The sequence below is a fragment of the Apostichopus japonicus genome, chromosome 22 (assembly GCF_037975245.1).
Source record: "Apostichopus japonicus isolate 1M-3 chromosome 22, ASM3797524v1, whole genome shotgun sequence".
Taxonomy (NCBI): Eukaryota; Metazoa; Echinodermata; class Holothuroidea; order Aspidochirotida; family Stichopodidae; genus Apostichopus; species Apostichopus japonicus.
Window position 1 is genome coordinate 4,160,469 of NC_092582.1, and position 14,884 is coordinate 4,175,352.

At 40.6% G+C, this 14,884-nt stretch overlaps 1 protein-coding gene across 2 annotated transcripts in view; it reads left to right on the forward strand.

The window, feature by feature from the left end:
* The window catches only part of LOC139964258 (uncharacterized), a 42,698-nt gene extending 36,385 nt beyond the window's left edge, over window positions 1–6,313 (forward strand). For both annotated transcript variants that reach the window (XM_071965712.1, XM_071965713.1), the window contains exons 21-22: window positions 1,203–2,948; window positions 3,499–6,313. In XM_071965712.1, coding sequence (XP_071821813.1) covers window positions 1,203–2,948; window positions 3,499–3,708 — 1,956 coding nt within the window. In that variant the 3' untranslated portion in view covers window positions 3,709–6,313. The remainder of the gene's footprint in view (window positions 1–1,202; window positions 2,949–3,498) is intronic.
* Window positions 6,314–14,884: the final 8,571 nt, after the last annotated feature.

Below are 14,884 nucleotides of genomic sequence, written 5' to 3' on the forward strand. Positions count from 1 at the left end.
GATTTTCAGGTGGCAGACAATCTGACTCTTATATATGGACAACCCAAGAATAGTTTAGACTGTTAGTTGAAAAGTCCATCTCAATATCATGTGCCTAACTAAAGATACGGTTGACTGGCTAAACCCTCGATTCTTCCCTGAAGTAGATCACAGCAGGTGGTCTGTGATGTCATAACGTCAAATGTTCATCAATGGTTTTACTTTCCTCTTTTTAATCTGTTTGTTGATATATCCTCGAAACTTGATACATTTGGAATATTTTTCATAGCTTTCGAGTTTCTCTGTATTTAGAATTTCATCATGAATGCAATTTTTTATTGTAGAAATATTGTGAATTAACAAGAATATCTTCAGCTGAGTTGTCGTGATGATATCATTCATTCATTCAATCAACTGTTGCCAGATGTATTGCACATATTACCACCAATATTGACAACTTCAAGTTTGCCATAAAAAATGCAATGCGTGTGTGGTTTTGACCTATATATATATAAATAGATGCAGACCAATTTCCAGCATATTTGTTAAGCAATCAACTTCAACCACCAGAATATCACTAGAAGATAAATAGAAAGTGCAGTTTGTACAAGGTTGATAGAAAGTGCAGTGTGTGTACATGGTTGATAGTAGAAAGTGCGGTTTGTACATGGTTGATAGCAGATAGTGCAGTTTGTACATGGTTGGTAGAGAGTGCAGTTTATACATGGTTGATAGTAGAAGAAAGTGCAGTTTTGCATTGTTAATAGTAGAAAGTGCGGTTGTACATGTTTGTTAGTAAAAAGTGCAGTTTGTACATAGTTGGTAGTAGAAAGTGCGGTTTGTACATGGTTGATAGTAGTAAGTGCCGTTGTACATGGTAGTAGTTTGTACATGGTTGATAGTAGAAATCGCATTTTGGACATGGTTGGTAGCAGAAAGTGTGGTTTGTACATGGTTGGTAGCAGAAAGTGCATATTTTACATGGTTGATAGTAGAAAGTGGTTTGTACATGGTTGATTGTAGAAAGTATGGTTTGTACATGGTTGGTAGTAGAAAGTGCATTTTTTACATGGTTGGTAGTAGCAAGTGCAGTTTGTACATGGTTGATAGTAGCAAGTGCGGTTTGCACATGGTTGATAGAAGAAAGTGCAGTGTGTACATGGTTGGGTAAGACAAGATTTCATTGATTCCATTGTCTTTTCTTTTCTTCATCATATACAAAGCAAAGAGCTACCAATCCTATTGGCAGTCAATCCGTGTTGAGTGGGCCAATCATTGCATCGATACAGCCTGGCTACGGACAACCTCAAACGTCTTTCTTGGGACATAACAATGCACCGGCTCAGTCGATCTCGGCAACGCAGAGGCCTGCAACTGCCAACTTGTTCAACTCATTCCAAGGAAACCCTGCGTCTGAACTTTCCTCAGCTGTTGGGAACCTGCAGCATTTGGCCCTAGCTCCCAGTCCTGTTCACTATGTCAACCAGGCAAGTCAGGGAAGCATCCAGCAGTCTGCGCCCCACATGCAGTCTTACACCAACCAAAACAGTATCGGCAAGTTCCAACCGCGGCACATCGGCATTGGCCGGACGGAGAAGCCGACAGTGATGATGCCGTACTATGAGAAGAAGTCGCAAATGGAGCACAAGGTCGGCAGCTACCTCTCCCTGCATGCTGATGCCAAGCCATTCAATCCGGCTAAGAGGCCTGGTTTTGAACAACCCGCGTACCTGACGGGCAGCGCCGTCGGCACCACCACGAGTAGTGTCCCAGAGCCGATGGGCATGCCGGCCTCATCGGCCGGCATGATGACACTCAGCGCTTACCCTACCCAAGATGATCCGTTTAGGAAACCACACAAGGATGCAGACGTTTTCATGAAACAACCATCGGTGAGGCAGGGGTCACTCCATTTCCTGGATGATAAAGGCCCCACTGCTGCAAGTCAGTTTGACGCCATGGTGAAAGGTGATGGCATGCCCCCAACCCGGCCGGACTTTCCATCCTCTGGGACAGCCTTCTCCTCCTACAGCCCTGTTTCATCTAGTGTTTTTCAGTCAAAGTCGTCTGCCTTCTCTGAACCTGTCAGTTCACCATATTCATCCGGCATCCATTCCTCTTCGGCGGTGATGCCCATCCCGATCACGACGAACCCCAAGGTGGAACCTCACCTCACGTTCTCTCAGACGTCCATGTCAAGTCATCCTAACATCCCGCTACCGGTCGAGAGTGAGATGCGTAGCATGTCGCCCTCCAAACAAGCCGACTTGCAACAGTTACCCTCCAGATCATCGTCATCACCATCGGCCTCCAATACGGATAAGAGACCGGAGGAGCCCGCCTTGAAGGAAGGCAACGATCATCATCACTCCAGGGGAGGAGACACCAGAGGGAGTAGGGACCACGGACCATACACCAACAGAAAGGAGGACAATCTGAAGATTTCCCACTCTCAACCGCATGGTATGCCACTACCATCACTGCCTGACCATCAGATGAACAAAAGGCCCAAGAGTCTACCATCATCAAATCATGGCAACAGGATGAACCCCAACAACCAACCACCTCTCGGCAGCTTCAGGGTAAGGCCTGGAGGTGCTCAGTTTCCCAGGCATATGATGGGTCCACAACCACCAATGATGAACCATCCTCACCCTCTTGGACCAATGATGCGGTTTTCGGCCCCCGGAGGTGGTCTCAACACGCAGACCATGCGGTACAGAGCTCCTCCACATCTCCTACAGCAGCAGCAGCAGCAACAACAGCAGCAGATACCTCCTCCTCCGACATCGTCATCAGCACCGCCGCCATCGCAGCATCCTGGTGTCAAGTCCAACAAAGTAGGAGGTAGTGGTGGTAGAGGAGGAGGACACAGCCAGGAGCAACCAAAGCAAAATGACAATTTCAAGAAACCTCCAACAAATGTCAGCAGAAACGGTGCCCCGAGCAAGCTGGTATTCCCAAATAGGGTAAGAAAAAAAAATACACTCTCATTGAAATTATTCTGTAGGCTTTATTATCACCAATATTAAAAAGCAAAACAAAAAAATCTTTGTAAAGTTTGTACCCATCCAAAGGAAATTCATCTTTAACAATGTCAAACTACATCGGAGGTCAAGAATTTGTCAGTCTTTCAGTGTCGTGTGAATGATGGAAGGCCAGAGGAGGTTGAACCATAATTTGAAAAGAATAAAACTGAATAAGGTCTTATTAAGACTTGCCCTGAGATTTAGGCTAGTCATTTTCAGAATCTTTAGTCCCCCTCTTCTTGCCAACAAGAAATTGTTTGGCTCATGGTTTGTCAATTTTTTGGTAAGCGCTGGTTCATAATTCCTCCAAATCTTTAATAATGTTTATATCTTCAAAGTTTGTTTCAGTATGTCCGAATAGAACGGTTTTCTCTAGATAAAGGGCCAGACAGTTTTGGGGGGGGGGGGGGTTATCGAATATGCCAATCTTCAATAATTTTGTTGTGTTGAATTGTTGGTAGTTACATGACTCTTGTTTTTGGGTACACAGAGTGAAAAGAAGTACATCCCACAGGAGCCAAAGAAACGGTTAACTGAGGAGGAACTTAGGACAAAACAGGCCCAGGAGAGGAAGGACTTGTTGGCCTCGACGAAGGCTTACTTTGCAAAGCTTGACCAGGAGGAGATTGACCAGGTCGATAGTACCAAGACGCAGAAGAAGGAATCATCGGGCGGCAAAACCGATGGAAAGGGGAAGTAGTTGATGGATTAATTTATTTAACCCATAGCTGAACTGAAAAGAAGTTTGTTCCCCTCCCATCTATCTATTTATTTCTATTGATTTAAGAGAGAAATTTGAAGAAGAAAAAAAAGCAACAAGAAATCGGTGAAAACTGGCAACATTGAAGGTATCAAAGGGGTGGGGGGGGGGCGGGAACTGTGCTTGCTTTGTTTGTGGATTGGTGACAGAAATATTGACGCATATGTGGTTACTATTATTACGTCAAGTTTGATATGCACAGGAGCATTTTGTAAAGACTCATCGGCGAAAAATAGAATTGTGTCTATAGCTGAAGGAAGGAAATGAAACCTCTTAGCTTATTTTAAGATGTTCTGTCGAGGTTGTGCAGATTTCAAAAGATGCAACTTCTCTCATTATAACCTTCACTACAGCGATACACTCTAAGTGTTGTTGTTGTCGTCATCCATGGACTTGTATCCTTTGCCATTTGTGGGTGAAAATGTTGCATTCTGAATTTTGTAGCAAAAAAACTTGAAAAGTTTCTTCCATTCAGCAAGTTGTACTAATAAGAACTAATAAGAAATTAAAAGAATAGAAGGCAAACAAAAATTTTGGTGTAAATATTTGACTTTGGGAATGAACTGTTGACAACAAAAAAATTGGTGTGTGGAAAACTGAACTGGATATTTGTTTATTAACATGATATTTACTTCAATTATTTTTGGAAGTCAACCCTGGGGAGGAGGAGGGGGGGCTGGATTGTTTTCTCATGGACTTTCTTTTTGCCTTTAAACCTTAAGAGCACAATGGCTGTGTTTTGCCTTAGTGTTTTGGGTTTTTTTTTTTCTCACTCTCCTTGATTCATTTTTGTACTGTTGTTGAACGACAAAAGGCATCCAGAACAGGATTATAATTGGTGTGCACATAAAAAAAAAAAAAAATCATCTTTTCAAATGTAGTGGCATTCTTTAGTGGGTGCTCACTCAATTAATGTCTTGTTTTCACTTCTTTGCCTTTATGTATTTGGAATGCAATTCTTTGTTTTTTTTTTTGTTTTTTTCTGTTTTTCCTTTTTTTTATCTGAATGTGAAAATGTGTAGGAAAATTTTAAGACTTTAAAGCAAGTTTTGCTTGGTTCATTTGTTCATTTTTGTTGTTTGTTTGTTTGTTGAATTAAAATTTTGAGACATAGTGTGAAGAACTGTTTAAAACGCTGCAGTAATTTGAAGCTGGTGTAGATGGGGTCATCTGGCCTCTTTCCAAACTACCCTATAAGTATTTAAAATTGTTAAAGTGTTACAACGATTGTTTATTGTTAATACTTGGTTGATTTACTTTGTTTTGGTTACAATATCTAAGAATTTAAGAAAACTATTTAAGAATCCCAGAGATTCATGTAATTATGTAGCCTTACGTACGCATAGAAAGTTACTATCAATCGGTGGTATTAAAAGCTGATTGTTTTTTGTTTTTCCTTTTTTACAACTTCTTTTTTTCATTTCAGAATCTTTGTCAGTCATAGTTGAGAAAGGCTAATCAATCATTGTACACATTGTACTCACTTCGTTATCAATAATAATTAAACGTTAATAATTAGCAGTGGTGAATTACTGTTTAAAAAAAAACTTTCATTGTTGAGCATCAGTATTTCCATAATGAGAATATAATAATCATTTGTTTTTTCCCCAATTTTTTTGGAGATTTTTTTTTTTATTAATGTAAAAATTAATGAAAATTTTCGTATGGCGTCATCTCTTCTTGTAGATTGAAGTTTTTTCCTATTGGTATTTTCTGTTTTCAATGCAAGTGCGTTTAACCTGTTTTTTGCACTGTTTGATAAAAGTTTAACCATGTGAATGTTTTTGGTTTTTTTCCTTCCCTTTGAGCTGGTTTAAGTGGAGAATTTTGTGCTTGGATTGAAGTTTATTTAAATTATTTCTTTATCTTCTTCCTTACTCCTTCTCGACCAGATCGTTTCAAGTTGCATAGCGTTGATCTTTAGTGGTTCTAACTTCCGTCTTCAGTGTACATAACACCCAACAAAAGAAGGGTCATGCTTCTAAAAAAAAAATGAATGTTATATCTTTTAGTAGGTAGCATGCCAAGCCTTTGCGAGGTAGTTCGTCAAAAACGACGAAGCCGGTTTTTTCCTTTCTCATTCTTTTTTTGTGTTGATCTGTTAATAGTTGAGGGTAACTGCGGCAGTCGTAACTTTTGCAAGGAGGCCGACTGTTTTACCAATGGTACCGTTGGACGACAATTATTCCACAATGGTATCACTTCAATGTAAATGATTCAACACTTTACCTGTATAGAGTCCATTTATATCATCATCATCATTATCATCATCATCTTCTGTGATGTGATCAGTTTATGTGTGTGAAGCCTCTCTGTACAATTCACGAGTGGCATTTATCACTCGGTTTAAAAAATGGGCTCAGATTGTATGGTCTCATTGGTATCTCTGTTTAAAAAGCTCAGATCTTAAAACGAGGACGAGTTTTTTTGTGGCATATCAAGGTGGTTGTACATATAAATGATATGTAAGAAGTCTAGAGGTCATATGCTTTTGATGATGCCAAACACTCAAGAAGTTAATAAAGGACTTATTGTAGCACTACAATCTATTGTCTCTTTCTCATCTTTTCCTCAATCCTCAGTGTTTGATTCCTTGCCAAAGGCAGAACGAATCTATGCGATGGTGATAGCGATGTATGTAGGCGTGTGAGTATGTGACACTTGCTAGTAAACTATTAGTAACTAGTTAACTGGGGTACATTTGGTATGCAGGTGCCCCTTTGGTTCTGGTTAAGGATTGTTGATCAAAGGTCATTTGAGGTTAGAACGGGTGAAAGTCTGAAAACATTGTTCACACAATATCTCCAGTGGAAGATGCACAAAGTTCAAACTTGCAACATAGCGTGATCTTGTGAAGGTGCTCTATAAGTCTTCAATGAACATAGTCATTCAGGAAATGAAAACTGTTTCAGTCTGTTGATAATCCTTAACACACTCACTTTAAGACACTCAGGTAGGGGGGGGGGGGGGAGGGGCCTTATCAGTATTTGCCCTCTGAGCTTCACAGGGTCAACAGGTTATATCAAGAAATGGGCTCAAAATTGGCCATTTTCTCCACGATTTACACTAGATGACTTTTGCTTTTGGAAAAATAAATATTTCACAGTGTATCAACTAATGTCATGAAGAGGCTCATTCATTAATAACAGTTATTAAAGGGATGGTAGTAAAGTGGCAGAGCTGAGTTTGTTAATACATTTATCTGTATATATTTCACATAGGAAGACGTTTCTGGATATTGAAACATTTTGAAATATAAATTCTACACTTTTAAAATCCTTGCAGTGAAAGAAACGGTTGATGTGCCACAAGCAGTGGCGTAGCCAGGATTTTTTCAGTGGGGGGGGGGGCGCTGGGGGGCTTGACCATTTTCTTGTTACTATCTAAGCGGAGTGCCACCATGAGTTGGCGCGCAGCGTACAGGGAATTTTTAGCTAAAAATGCCTCCTAGATCGTTGGAAATGACACTTCCCAGGCCTTCTAAGCTGCTCTAAAGTTTTCTCAACATCCTTTATTTTGAGATCCCATGTTTTGATATGATCATCAAATAGTTTAGTGAAATAGAAAAAAACCAATCTAGTAATTTACTTTGAAATATCATGACATATCTTTTGTGAGTTTCACACCGGCATTGACATTTTCGACAAATCTGCAAATTGCGCGTGGAAAATAAAGAAAGATTGACTGGGCTTTCAGCCAAGTAACATACTGAAATGACCGAACTATATGTCAAACTGACATCAAAGATTGCGTCTGAAATATTATTAGGGTGATAGACTGATTGGCCGGCAATGGCGGAGCTAGGGGTATTGGTCAGGTGGGCGAGAATGGCCTGTAGGGGCGCTTTCGACACTATCTAAGCGGAGCGCCACCACAGGTTGGCGCGGAGCGTACAAAATTTTTTTGAGTAAAGATATTCCCTAGATCGCCGGAAATGACCCTTTCCGGGCTGTGCTAATTTGCAGATAAACGAAGAATAAATATGTGTCATCGCCATTTGTGACAAGTCGGAAATTTATATGGGTGTTGAAAGTACATGCGCTTCATCACAACCCTTGTAGTATCGTTGTGAGTGCTCATGTTTTCGAAAAACTAGATCGAAAACCCCGTACAATTCTTGGAAAGAGTTTCGTACAACAGAATTAAGTGCCGATAAATTAAATACCGCCGTACGTTTGAGCATTTTGTCAGTAAACTACACCAACAAAATTTGACAAATGTAAATAGGTAGATGAGAGTGCAATAAAAAAGTCAATAATCGCTAATAAGTAAAAAGTGCTAAAAGCTGAAAAGGGCGCCAGCAGTCCATTTGAGTCCGTCGGGGGGGGGGGGGGCATCCGCCCCTGACTGTTTGGACGTGCCGCCACTGTTGGCCTTGAAAATTTGGTTTTTTAGCGGTTTTAAGAGCATCAGGGTACGTCCCAGAAGTGAAAACCCGATTGAAAATGTAACAGGGTATCGAGGCAATGACGCGAGCAATGATGTGAGAAACATGTGTATGATGTCAGCATATTTTACCTTTTAACATCTTCTTTGGCATTCAAGTACCTGGAAACCATCTTTCTATAAGGGTATAGCATTGCTCACTAGCTTGTTTGATCAGTTAATGCGCACTGGTTACAAGATACTGATTGGCTGTTTGTATTAGTATTTATTTGTATGGTAGGGATTATGGATATTTAAAAAAAGAATGGCAAAGGCAAAGTTTGCCCGAACAGTCGAACTCACAGATTCAGTAGTAAACAGTAGTAAGGAATTGTATTATTCGACGGTCGTTAACATGCGTTTTCAGTACAGTGCGACTACTGTAGACTTCTCGGCCTATGCGCTATGTCACTTCAGGTTTTTTCAGCAACTATAGCAAACTGCCGGTCCGCGGTCGAAGGGTCGTTCATGAGTGGTCATCATTGAGATTCAAGACCATTCAGTTGATATATTTTTCGCACATGTATTTTTGTTTTGACACCCAAAATCCCAGTGGGGGGAGGGCGACTGGGGGCGACAAGCTTTCATGGGGGGCTATCGCCCCCACGCCCCCCCCCCGTAGCTACGCCACTGGCCACAAGGGAGTGCTACAAATAAGAGCTGGAAATCTTTTCTGGTTGTCACTTAATTCTTTATAGACAAATTTATATCACTTGCTCTACATTAGGCAGATAGTTATTTGAAATTATATGGCAAGGAATCACAAAGCCAACTGGCTCTCTGGTAATTGCCAAGTTATTCTACAAAGTACTGGGATACCTTTTCATACAGCACAGGTGGGCAAAGTGTGGATGATATGCAAATTACCCGGTTTTCAAAACAATTGATAATCAGAATGCAAAATGCATTGAGGTTTCGATGACTTCAATGCACTAGACTTCTGCTTGTTAGTATAACCAGAACTAGCTGTTACAATAACACTATGGCATGCTAACACAGGTCAGTCTGTACGTGGTTATACACACCTCTATCAAAAACAGTAGGCCGGTTCCTTTCTTGTACTCAATGTTATGAATCCGCACACCAAGTATTACAAACCAAACCAAATCTCTAATAACTTCGCACATTAAGGTTGCAGAGGAGTCCACTTATGGACAATTTAGATTGGAATATGCCCACCAAACTTCAAAGAATCAACTTGAAAGAAGCTAATACAGGTCACTGGAGGTCAACCTGAGGTCAAAGGTCACCCAAATGCAGGTCTACTATTGTATTACAATAGCTTAACTCCCAACCTTAATGGACATTTGGTTCTCAAGTTATTGCAAAAATACTAGTTTTGACCCCTGGTTGACCTTTGTTGACATTGGATCACATGACTGTTATGTTTTGAAACAATCCCTTACCCCATTCACAACTAGTCCCAAAATATCAACCTTGTCACACCCTGTCAATGGTAGTTTCACAAGTTATTGAGTAAAACTAGGCCAACATTACAGCCAACTCCATAGAGTGAAAGCAAATCTCAAGTTCACAGGTGCTTGACCTAGTTTCTCCTTGGCAGCTGGCCAAGAAATGTTTTGAAATTCGTGGTACCTGTGCAACTTACATCCAACCAGAACTACCAATGATCTACAAATATTTTCTAGAGAAGGCATGCTTCGCCATTCAAGTGCACTATTCCATCGAAATCACATCAACTCTTTAGCAAAATATCCATACGGATGAGTCACAAGTGTTGAAGTAGCTCTAGCACTTTTATATATCTATGGTCTGCAAGCAGTGGCGTCGCCAAGGGGGGGCCAGGGGGGGCACGTGCCCCCCCTGGAAAACCCAGTGCCCCCCGAGTGCCCCCCATCTGAGATTTGGGTTGGTAAAAAAAATATATATATATTTTGTTATATTCAACTCCCATCATCTGAGTTGGTTTTTCATAAGGACAAAGAAGCACAGTAATTCATATTTTCTTCAAATGAGCTGCGAAAAAATGAAAAAGTTTATCCTTGAACGTCGGGTATCGAAGTCGTGACCTGCGCCATCACAACAGGTGTCGATATTTACATTGAATGTGTCAGTGCTCACGCCATACCAGCGGATATACACTTCCGCTTCGCGAGCTACATGACTGTGAGAAGTGAGGGTACTGCAATATGTTGCCTTGGTCTGAGGATGACAGGTTAGGAGCTGACGAAATGTGAGAATGTGAGGGTCCGCAGGCACCATACTTGCCTATATTTTTGGACCCATATATTAACCCTGTTGTGTAGGGGGTGCAGAGGTCATTTGAGGTTAGATGCTTGTAGGAACAAATGGCGAATGTTCACACCTGCATACTGAGCCATACTCGATGTGTGATTAAACTTTGGATTGCATGGTGAGATCCCTGATAGGAGCCAATAACGATGCTGGAACCTGTTACTTCTTAACAGATAATGGGCGAAAACGAGAAAGACAAGAAAGGAGTCGGGGGTCATGCACACATTAATTCAACAAATGTAGGTTCTATTGATATAGGGTTAGGCATAATATCGACAGCATGTGGTTCATATCCTCTGCAAAATTCTGCCCCTTGTTAAAATCATTATCTCAAAATAGCAATTTCTGGAGATATCTTCAGATCGAATTTAGCATCAAATGTGGCAGCATTTTGCATCTAGCCCATCCTCCGTATGCGAAAATTTTCCAAAGGGGAGGGGGAAGTGGCGACGGAACCGGGGGGCTTGGGGGGCTCAGCCCCCAATGAAAAAGTTGAGGGGGCAAATGCATGATAAGCCCCCCCCCCCCCCCAATATTTACCAAGGCTCCGAAACGTGCATCTGCCCATTTTTCAATGCATATACTTGTCGATCTGTCCGATGCACACGTATACTATATAGGTGTAATAATTTTAGTAAATGCTGGGGGCCCTCGGCCCGTCCCCTGGCTATAGACCACATTGTCACCCCAACCGCGTGATCTTCACGCCCCGTGAAGCAGTGAGTGTGAGTACCGGTAAGCGCAACACAACTTCGTCTTAGGCCAATGACTTGCTTCATTTCAGCCAGTTCTCCAGCATCCCCTTACTACACTCAAAAACGTCTTTGCGAGTACACTACGAGTAATAGCTACTCTCTTAAAACACCATCGAATATACAAATTACATTGTTTTTACAGACTTTTACGTGCAATCTGAGAAATTGCAGGCTTGAGACCCATATTTTAGGGCTAGGTATTCGCAGCATAAAACACTCGGGAAGTGCCGTTTCCGGCCATCTGGGGGTTTGAAAAACCCAAAAATTTCTTGTACGCTCCGCGCCAACCGATGGTGGCGCTCCGCTTAGATAGTCTCTACACATTAGCCCCCCTCCCAATAATTTTCCCGTTCTACCGCGCCTGGAGGGGGCACCCCCTCCCCTTAGACCCCTCCCCCAGGACGGCGATCCGTATCCACCTAAGTGCCCCCCATCAAATGCTGGTGCCCCCCCTGTGCCCCCCAGACTGAAAAGTCTGGTGACGCCACTGTCTGCAAGCAAGCCTTGGAAGACACTGTTACACACACACACACATGTATGTAGATATGTACATAGCAATTCAGGACTTCTAGCGACACACTTAAGTCAATGGGGATATTGTCGCGAGTTCAGATTCAAATCTACGGATGCCCGTAAGATCATTTTCAATTGTCAGTAGGCTCTCCTATTCTTATGAGGCGAATCGCCCATGTCATATACTTATAGGCTGGACGATGGGAGATACCGTATATTATGAAAAGGTTTTTACAAGTTGACCCCTGGTGACCCTGAATGACCTTCGATATCCACCAAAAACGATAGGCTTTTTGTACTTAATGTGGTCAACCTACATACCAGAAATGAAATCAATCCAAGTTGACCCCTGGTGACCCTGAATGACCTTCGATATCCACCAAAAACGATAGGCTTTTTGTACTTAATGTGGTCAACCTACATACCAGAAATGAAATCAATCCAAGCTTTGCTTCTTGAGATATCATGTTTACAAGCTTTTCACTATTTGACCCCTGGTGACCCCAAGTGACCTTTGACCTACACCAAAAACAATAGGCTTCTTGTACTCAATAAGATACTCCTATGTACCAAATATGAGAACTGTCCAAGCTTCCCTTCTTGAGATAACGTGTTTACAAGCTGGGCGTCACAAACGCACACACACACACACACACACACACACACACGCACACACACACGCATGATTGCAAAGGTTACGATTATCATCGAAACCAAAAAGCCCTGGAGCCCTATACCATCAGAGCTATGTTAGTAACCAAACCAGAAATCAACTAATCCAATTATTCACTGAATGACAATGGAAAAACATGCAACTGTTGGAGTTAAGATTGTATAATAGAGGCCACTTGTAATAGTGGAATCCAAGATTCCCAATCTTTCTGTTCCCATATGATGAAATTGTTTTTTTGGGGGCATGATGGGGATTGTTCAATCCTTAAGTGTTGTGGCCTCTGGATGTCACCTTCACCAAGTAAATTTAGTACAGTGTAAGGTTATTATGGAAACGTTAGCTTGTACAAAAAACCTTGATAAATAAAGAAAATATCATTAAACATTATCCTACCTCTAACAGAAGAAAACCCCACCTTACCCACATCAGGTTGTGATTGAAAGTACAAACAAGGGGGTTGGGTGAAGTGGGGGTTAGATATACCAACTATCATAAAACCAAGTAGCTATGGAACCGGGGTAAACTACCCTCATACTTCTTCCGACTCGAAGTACAAATGACCATCAAACATCACTCGTAGACAAAGAGGAATTCAAAGATAAAATCTGATCATGCAAAGTTTTGTATTTGTTTGTTTCGTTACAGGCACATGGTAATTAGTACTCTCCCGGCATTTCTGATGAGGGTCCATACACTCACAACACATAATGACTGCTGCCAAACATTCGAGTGGAATAACAATACTGTACCACACTGACTACACAACTGACTAAGACAACTGACTAGTACAATATAAGAAGTCATAACTCTGAATGTGTTCAATGCAATAAACTGCATACAATAGAAAAGTTTTGATGACATACAAACAACTGACGACTACAAATTAATGTAAATAATTACATTTCTTTCTTTCTGTCTCCGTCCGTATGAAAAAAGTGACGACTTTCTCACCAGTTTATCCTTAACACCTTATCAGCTGACAAATGGCTCAGCCTTTGACATTGGATTTACACAGGCACACAATCGAAAATGGGGGGAAAATACCCTGCTTTGAAAGAAGCTGCGTTGAATGTGAAAGAAAAAACAAAATGGTTATACTTCTGATAAAAAGACATGAAATGCATCAAATAGAAGACTTTTTAATAACAGCATCTTCATCTAGAGATAATGAGAAGAAGAATTTACATCTCCCATCAGTCATCACTAAATCTAACATCTAATACTATCATAGCAAGAATGACTAGGCTTCAAAGATGTCAAAACAGTGAGAACAAGGACTTTTTAAGTCAAGGATTTAATATTTGGGGTAGCAAAAACTAGAGAATGATAATGAAGAGAGTTTTCATTCATTAAGGGCAGCAGGGGCTTCCAGAGCTGCATAACCCTCCCAGGAAGAAAACAAAAAAACAATTAGACAGTTTACAATAGTTGTTAAACCTCAGCACTTGAAAACTCAACAATAACACACACTTGAAGAATCAACCATTTTGTCCCAGCCTCTAACCTGATTCTGAACTCGGGGAAGATTGGTTATTTGAGGGATAGTATTGAATATGCTGAATATAATGCTACCACTAACTCCAGGGTTGGTAGATCGTCATGAGCATTTAAAGCCAAATCAGCTAGTAAAAAGAAAGTAGCCCATAAAGGCCAAAGTGTAATCAAGATATACTGAAAAGCCACGAGAAATGTTTTTTTTACAACTTTTGGGAGAGTAAATTAACACTAGGTATGGAATATCTATACTATTTTGCAGGCAAAAATGTTGAAACAGAAGCCAATTTTTTTCAGAAAATGCCAAATGATTTTTTTTCTTCACACTGCACAAGTCTAAAAGAAAAGGCCAAATACTTCATATTTTTAAAAGCCAATTTACCAACCCTAGCTGCTGCCATATTTGCTTTAGAATTAAAAGTTCATGATTTTTCCAGATTGAAAAGTCTTAAAACTTACAGCCTTGCTTTACAGTTAACTGGTCTATTTTAATTTTTTTGAAATCCTCATGCCTCAGAATCAAGATTGCAAAAAAAAAAAAATTATCCAGTAGGGTATGTGTTATTTTACTTCTGGTAACGAAATGCTTTTATTTGAAGAAACCGTAGTATACTGAAAAGTATGCGTTTCTAAGCGTGCCAAACAAAATATCTGGCAAGAAATTTGTCTGAAGAGTTTTCTTCAAAATTTCTCTGTTGTGAATCTACCAAACTCAAAGTATTTCTATTCATTGAGGCAGTTTTTTTTTTGCCATCAGGTTTTGATAGGGAAAGTCACTTTTCGATGAATAATGGACACTGAAGGGGACTGAATGAGACAATATTTGACTCAATTCAACAAAAAATTACACAAAACATAATGAGACCCATACCTTGACAGTTCTTACGGAAACGTTAGGTTGATAAAATAAATCTCAATGAAACAAGAACACCATTAAAACATTTACGATATCCGATTTCTTACAGAGAAAAACGAAAAAGAATAGAAGGGAGAAGTTATA